Below are 15,160 nucleotides of genomic sequence, written 5' to 3' on the forward strand. Positions count from 1 at the left end.
TTGTATTGTTCATAATAATCTCATGCATATATGTTTTCCAGCAGTCACTGAGCTACGCACATTTGCTATGGCCAACAAATGTGAACCAAGAGCAAGATTTGAATCCAGGTCTCTTGGGTATCGGAGTTGTGCTCTTTCTAATATCATTTGCCACCTCTTCATATAAATATTTTTTTTTTTGCTCTTGTTGCCCAGGCTGGAGTACAGCAGGGCAATCTCGGCTCATTGTAACCTCTGCCTTCTGGGTTCAAGCTATTCTTGTGCCTCACGCTCCCAAGTAGCTGAGATTACAGGTTTCCACCAACAGGCCTGGCTAGTTTTTTGTATTTTCAGGAAAGATGAGGTTTCATCATGTTGGCCAGGCACCTGACCTCAGGTGATCCACCTGCCTCAGCCTCCCAACATGGTGAGATTACAGGTGTGAGCCACTGCATCCAGCCAGTAATTTTAATTTAAATACATCTAAAAGAATAAATAAAATTAAATACCAAATATTTATCATCAGCCATTTATTTCAGGATTACTCTATGTACATGCTACTAATGCTAGTTCAAAATGCAACAAATTGGCCTAGTCATCCTCTGTTATTAACAGACTAAGACAGGCTTTTCTCCTCAATGATTCTTTTTTTTTTTTTTATTTCAGACTCAGCAAACATTTCTGGGGACTTACTTTGTGCCAGACCTTGAGCCAGGTGTTCCTAATACATTATACTATGAGGTGGTTTTTATTATTAAGATTTTAGAGATGAGACATGGATGTTAGAGAGATAATAACATACGCAATCATTTAAAAACATATTTGAACTTAATGTAGTCTAGCATGAATAGCTACAATAGGCTACAACCATATCTACCTTCACTATCTTATTTCTGTTGAAAGGCAGTTTAGGCAGTAAAATAAATAAAGGTTGAGATCTGGTTTCTTTATTTTAACAGCTTTATGGAGATAAAATTTACATAACATACAATTTACCCATTTGAAGTATACAATTCAGTGTTTTTTAGTGTAATCATGGGATTGTCCAACGCGAGTATCTTCTGATATTTTAACTTGACTCGTTATTGACTTTTTCTGTTACCACTAACCATACATTTGAATAAGAAAACAGGATCATAATTCTAAAAGGATTTAGATTCAACCCTGTTATTTTCAGATTTAGTTTTGTCCAACTAAAGTCCAATAACTTTTCCTTTTCAGTTTTAGTACAAAAACTTCCTTGACTTCCATGAGAAATGTTTACTTACAGGAATGTTAAGCTGATTTTCATGTGTGCCACTGACAAAGAGAAGCTTTGGAATGTGAAATCCACTTTCTCATAATGTAATTATTTAAGTCTTTTGCAGTGAACATATTATAAAAGAGAAACCAAAGAATATATGCAATTAATGCTTATTAAATGTGCCTTTCTCAAGTTAAAATACAAAAAGCCCTTGATAACCATTTATAGCCATTCTGAGTCCTGATTCTTTAAGGAGTTCAGACCTGAAGATGTGGATGGAATGCAGAAACCAGGTGCTGATCTCTCTCATTGGCTTAACTTCATATTAGAAAGAATCCTATTGTTATGATGGCCATACTTCCCAAAGCAATATACAGATCTAGTGCTATTCCTATCAAACTACCCTGTCATTTTTTGCAGAATTAGAAAAAAACTATTCTAAAATTCATATGGAACCCAAAAAAAGCCAAATCACCAATGCAATACTAAGCAAAAAGAACAAAGCTGGAGACATCACATTGCGTGACTTCAAACTATACTATAAGACTATGGTAACCAAAACAGCATGGTTCTGATACAAAAGCAGACACGCAGACCACTGGAACAGACAAGAGGCCACAAATAAAGTTGCACACATACAACCACCTGATCTTTGACAAAGTCAACAATAACAAACAATAGGGAATGGATTCCCTGTTCACTAAATGGTGCTGGGATAACTGGCTAGCTATATACAGAAGATTGAAACTGGACCCCTTCCTTTCACCATATACAAAAAACTAACTCAAGATGGATTAAAGACTTAAATGTAAGACCTAAAAAAAAATTAAAACCCCAGAATAAAACCTAGAAAATACTATTCTGGATGTTGGCCTTGGCAAAGAATTTATGACTAAATCCCCAAAGGCAATTGCAACAAAAACAAAAATTGACAAGTGGGACCTAATTAAACTAAAGAGGTTCTACACAGCAAATTAAACTATCAACAGTAAACAGACAACATACAGAATGGGAGAAAATATTTGCAAACTCTGCATCTGACAAAGATCTGATATCCAGAATCTATAAGGAACTTAAATCAGCAAGCAAAAAACAATTCCTTTAAGAAATGGGCAAAGGACATGAACAGATACTTCTCAAAAGAAGACCTACATGTGGATCTACATGTGGACAACATATATATGAAAAAATGCTCATCATCACTAATCATTAGAGAAATGCAAATCAAAAAGACAGTGAAACACCCTCTCATACCAGAATGGCCATTATTAAAAACTCAGACAACCACCAGAGGCTGTCAGCGTTGCAGAGAAAAGAGAACACTTAGTGCACTGCTGGTGGGAATATAAATTAGTTTAGCCACTGTGTGGAGTTTTCTCAAAAAAGTTAAAACAGAACTATAATTCAACCCAGCAGTCTGTATTGCATGTATACCCAAAGGAAAACAAATCATTCTACAAAAAAGATGTATACTTGAATGTTCATTGCAGCACTTTTCACAATAGCAAAGACATCGAGTCAACCAAGATGCTCATTGACAGTGGACTGGATTTTTTTTTTTTTTTAAATATGGCACAAACACACCATGGAATACTATGCAGCCATAAAAAAATGAATCATGTTTTTTTGCAGCAACATGGATGCAGCTGGAGGCCATTATCCTAGGAAAAGTAATGCAGGAACATAAAACCAAATACCACATGTTCTCACTTATAAGTAAGAGCTAAATTACACTGAATATGCATGGATACAAAGAAGGGAACAATAGACACAGCGGACTGCTTAATGAGGGAGAGAAAGGAGCGGGGTTGAGTAGGAAGGCTCCCTATCAGGTACTGTGCTCATTAGTCAGGGATCCCCAACCCCTGGGTCACAGACTGCAGCTGGTCCATGGCCTGTTAGGAACCGTGCCACACAGCAGGAGGTGAGCAGTGGGAGAGCGAGCGAAGGTTCATCTGTATTTACAGTCATTCCCCATTGCTCACGTTACTGCCTAAGCTCTGCCTCCTGTCAGATCAGCAGCAGCATTAGATTCTCATAAGAGCGTGAACCCTATTATGAACTATGAATTCAAGGTATCTGGGTTGTGCTATCCTTACAAGAATCTAATGCCTGATGATCTATCATTGTTTCCCGTCACCCCCAGATGGGACTGTCTAGTTGCGGGGAAAACAAGCTCAGGGATCACACTGATTCTACATTGTGGTGGGTTGTATAATTATTTCATTATATATTACAGTGTAATAATAATAGAAATAAAGTGTATAACAAATGTGATGCACTTGAGTTATCCCGAAACCTCCCTCCTCCCCAAATCCATGGAAAAATTGTCTTCCATGAAACCAGTCCCTGGTGCCAAAAAGGTTGGGGACTGCTGACCTTGGTGTTGGGATCATTCATATACCAAGCCTCAGTGACTCAGTTTACCCATGTTACAAACCTGCACATGTACACCTTGAACCTAAGTCACTTGAGGTTCATAATGTACTTAATATACTATATTATATAAATGTGTTTAATATACTTTATACACATACACACTCAGTACATACGAAAAGCTACTTTTGTTTTCAAAGTACTTGTGCATCTTTAATTCAGTTGATGTTTGAAATACCCCCTGGTAGGAAAGGCATATGTCATTATCCCCATTTTTAGTGGGTAAAATGGTATAACAGATACATTAATTCAAGCCCTGTGGCTGACATTGCTGGAAAGTGCTGGTTTTCTGCCTTATGGCCTGGGCACTTCCTTAAGCCTGTACCTACATCCATGCCTTGGTTTCCATGCTTTGGTTTACCCATGAGGTGTGATATCTGTACAGGGGTATAAGGTTATACTAGACAATAACTGGGATAGCATTAAAATTATTTGTGGTTTCTCTGGCACATCGTTTATCTCATGCTATGCCTTTGCCCTTGCTATTTCTTTGGTCAAAATTGTATTCCCTCCTCTCCCCACCTCCTCATGTATCACCCCTCCTTCATCTCTCAGCTCAAAACCACGCCTCTGTGAAGTTCTCCCAGTTACCACATGCAGACTTGGGCTTGCCTGCCCTGTGCATCTGCTGTACTTTGTATTAACTTCGTATTACTTTGTATTAAGGTCAAAGTGATGCCCTTACTATTAGGTCGGTGCAACTTTTGCCCATTACAAGTAGTGGCAAAAACCGCAATCATTTTTGCAGCAACCTAATATGTTGTAATTGTACACTTATGGGTATCATCCTGCATTAGACTGGCATCTCCTTGAGGGCAAGGACTCTGTTAGACCATCTCTGCATTCCCTTCCATGGTGCCTGGCACCATGGGGCTGGTGGCTTTCTTGAATTCCCAGCGAATGTCAGGAAGGGATGGTGGTGATCACACAATTTCATTGCTTTGTCTCCACTAAGCCAAGGACAACAGTGAGGGGTTTCCTCCTTCAATAGCCAACAACATAGCCATTGGATGATGCATGGTAGAGAAAAAGATTTAGAGATGAAAGATTCTGTTAGCTCTCTAACTTAATTAATTCAGAGAGGTCATTTAAGCTTTTTGGGCCTCAGGTTTCCTCATACTGTTGGGCAGTTGTAATGCCTAGATGACCAGATTATGATAAAAATAAATAGAGATCTTGTATAGAAAAGTAGCTTGTAAACCATAAAGCACTACAAACATGAGAAAGAGGAAAAGGTCATCTGGTAGGAAGAGCATGTGCTTTGGCCTTAGGTGGAATTTTAAATCCAGACCCTGCTACTAATTATTTAAAATCCACACTTCTGTGAGTCTATTTCTTCTCCTCTCAAGAATAAATAACAATGCTTTGGCTGTTTAGAGTAATGTTGTGAAGGTTAAATAGGATTCAGGCAATGTTCTACTTGTGTTCCACCTGTGTACATTCAACTTTTTCCAGCCAGAGCTTTGAGATACTACATGTTCCTACCTCTGCACCTTCTTTTCTATGGCAGAATCAGTTCTTTGTACTCCAGGGAGAGCAGGTACCTACTCTCAGGCTGGGGAAATACATCGTGAGGGGAGACCACCAGAGGAAGAGACAGGCTTCCCTGGCATGTGATCCCAGCCAGCCTGGATTTGCCTTGGGACAGGGTGGAGGTGCTGCCTCAATGTCATGTCACAGCACATTCCTAGGACAGCTGTTTCTGCTGTAGCTTCTTTTACCATTTCCTTTGAAACTTTTTATTGAAGTGAAAGCCTACACACCAAAAACTTTTTATTGAAGTGAAAGCCTGAGTGTACGGATCATGTTTTGTAAATTGAACACACCCATGTAACCAGATCATTCATTCTTGCTGCCGCCTAGTATTCTATTTTGTAAAGATACCACATCTTTTTTAAAATTCTACAGTTGATAGGCATTTGGATAGCTTCCAATTTAGAGCTAATACAAATGGTGCTTCAATGAGCATTCTCATACATGTCTTCTGATGAATATATACCCACCTTTCTTACAGGTATATACCTAGCTGTGGAATTGCAGGGTCATAGAGTGTGCTTATGCCCAATTTTAATAGATAATACTAAAACATTTCCCAGAGTTTCCCAACATTGACACACTCACTAGCAGCATTTGCATTCCAGTTGTTCCAGCACCTCCACCAGCACTTAGTATTATCTGCCAATTTAATTTTAGGAATTCTGATGGATTTTATAATTTCATATAACATTTAGAAATAGAGCCATTCTCTTAGCCCCCAAAACCTTAAACTAAACTTTTGTACGCTCATTTTCAGGATTGTGCTCTGTATACAATGGGGCAGTTGTATCAGATGTAAAGCTCCTAGTACAGTGCTTGCCACGTGGAAGGAAATGACAAGTGGTAGACACTATTAGTGTCATCATTATCATCATCACTGAGTGCCATCTGTGTTCGTCAAGGGTAAGAGTAGGGCATGGTGGATTACAAAGGTGACTAAGACGTATTTTCTGCCTGCGAGGAGTTCAAGAACTACTCAAAGAGACCAAGATTAGAAACAGATTTTTGTAGGGGTTTTTTTGTTTGTTTTTGAGATGGAGTCTTGCTCTGTTGCACAGGCTGGAGTGCCGTGGCACCACCTCGACTCACTGCAACCTCCACTGCCCGAATTCAGGCAGTTCTCCCTGCCTCAACCTCCTGAGTGACTGGGATTATAGGCACCCGCCACAATGCCTCACTAACTTTTTTATTTTTAGTAGAGATGGGGTTTTGCCACGTTGGCCAGGCTGGTCTCAAACTCCTGACCTCAGGTGATCCGCCCACCTCAGCCTTCCAGAGTGCTGGGATTACAAACGTGAGCCACCATGCCCAGCCTAGATACAGATTATTATTAGACAATATGATAGCAATTTGAAGGAAAAGGTAGTACTTGAGCTGGGACTTAATAAGGAAAAGTTCAATAGAAAAAAGAGAAATGAGCTGGAGAAAACAGCGAGGGCACAAAACTTCTGGTGGGGGGTTGGCAGAGTAGACAATGGGCTGGAGGAGAGGAGCTCATCTGAGGTTGGAGTGGTCGTGTGCTGTTATTGAGTGTTAATCATTCTTGCAGGGAGTCTGGGGCTCGAGCTGGTGACCGTGTGTGAAGTTACAGTACTCTGTACTCTGTTGCTGTGCCCACTGCCACTGCCTTTGAACTTTTCTTCTCCCACTGGGAAGGTGGACAGCCTCTTCTATTTCCTGGGATCAAAGCCTGTCCCGAGTACAGGGTGCTTGAAAACTACCATTGACATTTCAACAGCTGCAAAGTAACACTGGTTGCAAGGATCCAACAGTGTCTCTGCTGTATGGTCCTTTTAACTATGTTTATGCTGAGACCTGGCTTGTAGTGTTCATTCTTGCATAGACCCAGGTTGCTTTGTGGTGGCAATTCAGTGTAATAAAATGCTCCTCTGCCCATTACCATCTGTAGATGTTAATAAATGTTCTCAAGGAATTTTTAGGATGCTGAAGATAATGATCAAGATCTCAAAATTATTTCATTGATTGAGCACCTGCTACTATGTGTCAGGCATTGGATACATAGGACAAAGAAGGAATTTGGACATAGTGCATGTCTTCATTGAACTGGTAATCCAGTGGGAGATCAGACAAGTAAATACAATGTCATAAGGGCTGTGATGGGCGGAGGTACAGAGTCCTGTGAGAACACATCCAAGAAGCACCTCACCCAGACTAAGGGATCAGGGAAGGCTTTCTGGAAAAGGCTGCAGAAACCTGATAGCCTGGTGAAAAGGAGTAGGGAGGAAGTAGTCAAGGCAGAGGAAACAAAGTGTTGGAGAGGCTGAACACAAGGGAGAGAATGGCTTGTTGGAGAAGCTGGCAGAAGTTTCTCTAACAAGACTAGAGCAGAGGGACCCTAGAGAGTTTTTGCCAAGGGACCTAAGGCAAGATGGAAAATGGATTGAAGGAGGTAAAGCCTGGCAGCAGGAACACCAGTCGTAATCATCATGATGTAAAAGACGTATAACCAGTGTTCTCAGTACACGGGCTGTGAAAATTCACTTCTCTCTCAGTCCTTCAACCCAAACATTCTGGCTTCTCTAGAACCAGGTGCAACTACAGTCACATGTCACTTAAAGGGGATACCTTCTGAGAAATGTGGTGTTAGGCAATTTCATTGTTCTGTGACTATCAGGGTGTACTTACACAGAGCTAGATGGTATGTGTGTATATGTATGTATGTATTCATATGGAAAACCAAATTTCCAACACCGTTACTGAATATCAGTCCTTTCCCCTACTTCAGGAGTCCTCAGTCCCCAGGCTGCAGACTGGTACCCATCGAGGCCTGTTAGGAACTAGACCACACGGCAGTAGGTGAGCCACGAGCGAGTAAGCGTTACCGCCTAAGCTCCGCCTTGTGTCAGCTCAGCAGCAGCATTAGAGTCTCATAGTCGCGTGAAGCTATTGTGAACTGTGCATGTGAGATATCTAGATTGTGCGTTTCTTATAAGAATCTAATGCCTGATGATCCAAGATGAAACAGTTCCATCCCAAAACCATCTCTCCCCACAACCCCTATTTGTGGAAAAATTGTCTTCTACAAAATTGGTCTGCGGTGCCAATAAGGTTGGGGACCATTGCCCTACTTGACCTATAATGCCAATGTTTAGTGTTGTATGTCACATTTCTGTGCGGTTCATTATAAGATGGAGTCTCACTCTGTCATCCAGGCTGGAGTGCAGTGGCGCGATCTTGGCTCACGGCAATCTCTGCCTCCCAGGTTCAAGCAGTTCTTCTGCCTCAGCCTCCTAAGTAGCTGGGATTACAAGCATGCACCGCTATGTCCGGCTAATTTTTGTATTTTTAGTAGAGATGGGGTTTCACCATATTGGCCAGGTTGGTCTCATACTCTTAGTCTCAAATGATCCACCTGGCCCTCGGCTTCCCAAAGTGCTGGGATTACAGGCATGAGCCCCTGTCCCTGACCATTATAATCTTATGGCACCACCATCATATATGCAGTCCATTGTTGACCAAAATACCATTATGCAGTTCATGACTTTATTTAAAAAGTAAAGAAAAATCCTATTTGAAAGAAATCTATTGTTTCTATTACACAAATGGCCCTTTAAAACATGGTCCCCAGGTATGACTGTTATGTTCTTTGCCAGGGATAAACCTGTGCAAGGTGTATTCTCTAGTCTCTGTACAAGAAGTAAGAGTCACTCTGGGCTGGATGCAATGGCTCACGCCTGTAATCCCAGCACTTTGGGAGGCTGAGGCGGTTGAATCAGTTGAGATCAGGAGTTCGAGACCAGCCTGACCAACATGGTGAAACCCCGTCTTTACTAAAAATACAAAATTAGCCGGGCATGGTGTTGCACACCTGTAATCCCAGCTACTTGGGAGCCTGAGGTAAGAGAATTGCTTGAACCCAGGAGTCGGACGTTGCAGTGAGCCGGGATCGCGCCATTTCACTCCAGCCTGGGCTCTTGCGAAACTCTGTCTCAAAAAAAAACAAAAAAAAAACAGTCACTCTGTATAACCTGCAGCTTGATGCTGTGTTTTGTGCATTCTAGATAGGAACTGAAGAGCTCAAAATGACATGAGGTTGAGCTGTTTCTCATTTAGTTTAGCTTGCTGTGATTCCAGTTGCCTTTCTTCCTGTTTACCCAAGCCATTCACGAAAGCAAAACCCACACAAAATACAGGAGCTCAGAATAAAAGGGGTTTAAGTGGGTGTGTTATCTCCCACTTCCCCTACTAAGGTGCAAATATTTATTTTTCTTTTTTTCACTTTCTTGGTAATTTTTTTTTTTTTTTAACAGTGACTGGATACCAGGCATTTCATACTTAAGCCCTGAAGTCTGGGAATGTGATTTCTAACAATTTTATGTTTGGAGTTCTTAGGCTTGTGTTTACCTGCTTAGGCTTGTGTTTACCTGCTTACATAAGAGATATTTTGCTTACAAAACTAACTATAGATGTGATCATTGCTGAAATATTCATTGTATTTTATTAAGAAATATTATATACCTGCTCTGTGCAGTACTAGGTATGGGGAAGGGTTTCAGAAAAAAAGAAAATAACACCTGGTTCCTGCTTTCAGAAACTTAATTTAAAACAGAGCGGAATCAAAGTACTAATGCTACCTTTCTTCATTGTGTCATCCAAGGAAGATACGAGTAATCAGTCACAGCACTGTTTCCTACTGAAACCAGAATCGGCCTCAGAATCCTCAACGCAGCATTCCAGACAACCCATGAATAGATAAAAATCCACCTTCCATCCTTTATTTTAAAAAATACATGCATTCTCAAAGTCTTGGGTACTTGCCTTGGTTTTTATTGCTTTGTCTTTTGCTCATTTTTAAAGAAACAAGATGATGTATTTCTTTAAAAAAGACAAGCAATATGAATCTGGAAACCCAAGAACCTTCCGAAAAAGCAAAATATGGTAATGTGGTTTTTCAAGAAGTTGAAACTTGAAACATTTGGTTCATGTATGTAATCAGAGAAGCCCATTGCCATTACTTGCCACTATAAACACAGTTTTTCTTGGTTACTTCCAGGATGATTGCTCTGGTACTTTATTATTTGTATAAACTAGTTCCAGTGCTATAAAGCTGCCAGCTTTATGACCACATTTCAAGTTTCCTGGTGCTGGGGCTTCCTTCATGGCTGCTCAGGTCACTTGCTTTAGCAGAGAACATAGGTCTTCCAGGTGCTGACATTCAGCATCACCATCATTGATTATTTCATGGCCAGCTGAGTCTTGAGCTGTCTTTTTAATCCACATGTTTTCCATAAGCACTGCATCAAAGGCCAGAGTTTCAGCTATATATACTGATAAATCGCAAGTGGATAAGACTCCTCCTAAACGCGAGACCCTTAATTTCAGCTGTTCACGGACACTTCCCCCAGAGTGAATGGAGCTAACATAAACAGCTAACAAACACTTGTAGCCAGAGGGTGTGGTAAGAGCTTCACAATCATTACTTAACCTTTCCAGCAACCCTTAGAAGTTTTCATCCCTGTTATACAGATGGGAAGTACAAGGCTTAAGGAATCACACCATTAGTAAATGTTAGGACTGAGTCTGGAACATAAGACTATCCAGAATTCAATGGTATTTAATGGTATACACAGACCCTTCAATTTTGGCTTATACAAAATAAGAGTCATCCCACTCCTCGACCTCCAAATTTCAGTCTTAACTTTAAATGAGTCCAGCCGACAACAAATGCCATCCTGCTGTCATATCCTCCTTCAAGGTCCACTAAGTAACCACTATGGGCTTTATTTAGTCTGTCATTATTTCTTACCTAGAATGTAACTCTTACTCATTTTTCCCCCTTCCCTTGCACTAGGAGACAAAAGCTATATATTCCCCTTTTAGTTTATTTTGTGCTACACTTATCTTGGATAAAACAATAGGACCTGAATAAGAAAACTTTAGTTTGGAGCAGGCACAGGATTTTTCTCATTTACTCTTTTCACTTGCATCTCTAGAATAATGTCTTTTCTCTTCTTGTTTTCTAGGAATGTTTACCCTTGCAGAAGTTGCGTCACTTAATGACATCCAGCCAACTTACCGAATCCTGAAACCATGGTGGGATGTGTTTATGGATTACCTGGCTGTTGTTATGTTGATGGTAGCCATCTTTGCAGGAACCATGCAACTTACCAAAGATCAGGTGGTCTGTTTGCCAGTATTGCCATCTCCTGTAAATTCAAAGGCACATACACCACCAGGAAATGCTGATGTCACCACCGACATTCCGAAGATGGACACGGCCACCAACCAAGACCAAGATGGATGGGCGACAAATGACATTTCCTTTGGGACATCTGCTGTGACACCTGACATACCTCTCAGAGCCACATATCCTCGCACAGATTTCACAGTTCAAAATCAGGAGGCAAAGAAAGAGAAAAAAGATCCAACAGGCCGAAAAACAAACTTGGATTTTCAGCAATATGTATTTATTAATCAGATGTGTTACCATCTGGCTCTTCCGTGGTATTCTAAGTATTTTCCATACCTTGCTCTTATACATACTATTATTCTCATGGTCAGTAGCAACTTTTGGTTCAAATATCCCAAAACATGCTCAAAAGTAGAACATTTCGTTTCAATATTAGGAAAGTGCTTTGAATCCCCTTGGACTACAAAAGCATTGTCTGAGACAGCATGCGAAGACTCAGAGGAAAACAAGCAGAGAATAACAGGTGCCCAGACTCTACCAAAGCATGTGTCTACCAGCAGTGATGAAGGGAGCCCCAGTGCCAGTACACCAATGATCAATAAAACTGGCTTTAAATTTTCAGCTGAGAAGCCTGTGATTGAAGTACCCAGCATGACCATCCTGGATAAAAAGGATGGAGAGCAGGCCAAAGCCCTGTTTGAGAAAGTGAGGAAGTTCCGTGCCCATGTGGAAGATAGTGACTTGATCTATAAACTCTATGTGGTCCAAACAGTTATCAAAACAGCCAAGTTCATTTTTATTCTGTGCTACACAGCGAACTTTGTCAACGCAATCAGCTTTGAACACGTCTGCAAGCCTAAAGTTGAGCATCTGACTGGTTACGAGGTATTTGAGTGCACCCACAATATGGCTTACATGTTGAAAAAGCTTCTCATCAGTTATATATCCATTATTTGTGTTTATGGCTTTATCTGCCTCTACACTCTCTTCTGGTTATTCAGGATACCTTTGAAGGAATATTCTTTTGAAAAAGTCAGAGAAGAGAGCAGTTTTAGTGACATTCCAGATGTCAAAAATGATTTTGCGTTCCTTCTCCACATGGTAGACCAATATGACCAGCTGTATTCCAAGCGATTTGGTGTGTTCTTGTCAGAAGTTAGTGAAAATAAACTTAGGGAAATTAGTTTGAACCACGAGTGGACATTTGAAAAACTCAGGCAGCACATATCACGCAATGCCCAGGACAAGCAGGAGTTGCATCTGTTCATGCTGTCGGGGGTGCCCGATGCTGTCTTTGACCTCACAGACCTAGATGTGCTAAAGCTGGAGCTGATTCCAGAAGCTAAAATTCCTGCTAAGATTTCTCAAATGACTAACCTCCAAGAGCTCCACCTCTGCCACTGCCCTGCAAAAGTTGAACAGACTGCTTTTAGCTTTCTTCGCGATCACTTGAGATGCCTTCATGTGAAGTTCACCGATGTGGCTGAAATTCCTGCCTGGGTGTATTTGCTCAAAAACCTTCGAGAGTTGTACTTAATAGGCAATTTGAACTCTGAAAACAATAAGATGATAGGACTTGAATCTCTCCGAGAGTTGCGACACCTTAAGATTCTCCACGTGAAGAGCAATTTGACCAAAGTTCCCTCCAACATTACAGATGTGGCTCCACATCTTACAAAGTTAGTCATTCATAATGACGGCACTAAACTGTTGGTACTGAACAGCCTTAAGAAAATGATGAATGTCGCCGAGCTGGAACTCCAGAACTGTGAACTAGAGAGAATTCCACATGCTATTTTCAGCCTCTCTAATTTACAGGAACTGGATTTAAAGTCAAATAACATTCGCACAATTGAGGAAATCATCAGTTTCCAGCACTTAAAACGACTCACTTGTTTAAAATTATGGCATAATAAAATTGTTACTATTCCTCCCTCCATTACCCATGTCAAAAACTTGGAGTCACTTTATTTCTCTAACAACAAGCTCGAATCCTTACCAGTGGCAGTATTTAGTTTACAGAAACTCAGATGCTTAGATGTAAGCTATAACAACATTTCATTGATTCCAATAGAAATAGGATTGCTTCAGAACCTGCAGCATTTGCATATCACTGGTAACAAAGTGGACATTCTGCCAAAACAATTGTTTAAATGCTTAAAATTGAGGACTTTGAATCTGGGACAAAACTGCATCACCTCCCTCCCAGAGAAAGTTGGTCAGCTCTCTCAGCTCACTCAGCTGGAGCTGAAGGGGAACTGCTTGGACCGCCTGCCAGCCCAGCTGGGCCAGTGTCGGATGCTCAAGAAAAGTGGGCTTGTTGTGGAAGATCACCTTTTTGACACCCTGCCACTCGAAGTCAAAGAGGCATTGAATCAAGACATAAATATTCCCTTTGCAAATGGGATTTAAACTAAGATAATACGTGCACAGAGGTGTGCAGGAACAAATTCCTAGATTGCAAGTGCTCACGTACAAGTTCTTACAGGATAATGCATTTTAGGACTAGACACATCTTTTAAAATAAAACAGAGAAGATGCATAGATGGCTGATAGAAGACATAACTGAATGTTCAATGTTTGTAGGGTTTTAAGTCATTCATTTCCAAATCTGTTTTCTTATTTTTTCTTTTGGGGAAAGGGAAGGAAAAATTATAATCACTAATCTTGGTTCTTTTTAAATTGTTTGTAACTTGGATGCTGCCGCTACTGAATGTTTACAAATTGCTTGCCTGCTAAAGTAAATGATTAAATTGACATTTTCTTACTATGTCACCTTTTTTGAGGGGTCTTAATTTACTTTGCTTAATTGGTGCAATATTGCTTTAACTCAGATCACTAAAGACAGACACATCAAGTCCAAACTTGTAAATTTAGATTTACTAAAATACTGATTTATTTCTTGTTTTAATTTAAAGCCTCAAGCACTTCTCACAATAGTTGACTGGTACTGCTGCTTCTGAGCATCTCATGTCATAGATTTTATACTCTTACAGACTTGGAATGCATTAGAGATATGTGGATTGTTAGAGGTTTTGTTTGTTTTTTAAGAATAAGTAACAATAAAATAACAAATTTCTTAATAGCTTTTTTGACATAGTTTGGAATTCTGATTATATGGTACATTTTTCTACCAATAATATAGGGTTACCAATAAATAGAAAATGTTTTCTAAAAATAAATTTTATTACAACAAAATAAAAATGTTAATGACTTATTAACACAACCTCCAGTATCACCACTATTTGGAAGATAACACAGAATCACAAGTATCATTTAATTTCTTGCCCTTTTCACTATTCTGGTGTTGGTGGGAAAATAATAGGAAATGTAGTTCGTTGGGTAGGGAAACTAACTTTCCCTGTCTATCTTAGTGACAAGCTGTATTGTCTGTTTGTGTGCAGCTAGGAGGAGTCATAGCCAGAGAAATGCTGGCAGAATACACTTTTTAGATAATGATGTCCTTCTTTATCTAACTTACCAATGTCTAATCAATCTCAGAAAAATCAAAAAATTCCCTGCCACCTGTTTAGGTATTAGTTGGCAGGTGTTTCATAGACCTTTTACAGGACTCTTTTCAAGAGAAGAGAACAGTTTAGCACTCTGACAAAGTAGTGTCCTCTCAATACAAAACTGAACTCTTTTAATGAAACACTGGACTTTTGTCACTTCTAAGCACAGCTTGAAGAATTTTGCAGAGAATGGGCAAAGATAGACTCATCTTTGCTTTCCTCCCCAGAACTGAACTCTGGGGGTGCTGGCCTGTGGCCAGTGGAGGTGAAGCTTTGCCTGCAGTAGAGCCTACAAATGCTCTG

At 40.2% G+C, this 15,160-nt stretch overlaps 1 protein-coding gene across 1 annotated transcript; it reads left to right on the forward strand.

The window, feature by feature from the left end:
• Positions 1–11,179: 11,179 nt before the first annotated feature.
• LRRC8D (leucine rich repeat containing 8 VRAC subunit D) lies at positions 11,180–14,430 on the forward strand. The gene has a single exon (XM_017544100.2). The coding sequence runs from the start codon at positions 11,181–11,183 to the stop codon at positions 13,755–13,757; it is 2,577 nt and encodes an 858-aa protein (XP_017399589.1). The 5' UTR covers position 11,180; the 3' UTR covers positions 13,758–14,430.
• The last annotated feature ends 730 nt before the right edge of the window (positions 14,431–15,160 follow it).

Source organism: Cebus imitator, unplaced genomic scaffold, assembly GCF_001604975.1.
Source record: "Cebus imitator isolate Cc_AM_T3 unplaced genomic scaffold, Cebus_imitator-1.0 Scaffold166, whole genome shotgun sequence".
Lineage (NCBI taxonomy): Eukaryota > Metazoa > Chordata > Mammalia > Primates > Cebidae > Cebus > Cebus imitator.

Coding starts and splice junctions, on each gene's coding strand:
- LRRC8D (XM_017544100.2), top strand. CDS start 11,181: ATGTTTACCCTTGCAGAAGTTGCGTCACTTAATGACATCCAGCCAACT.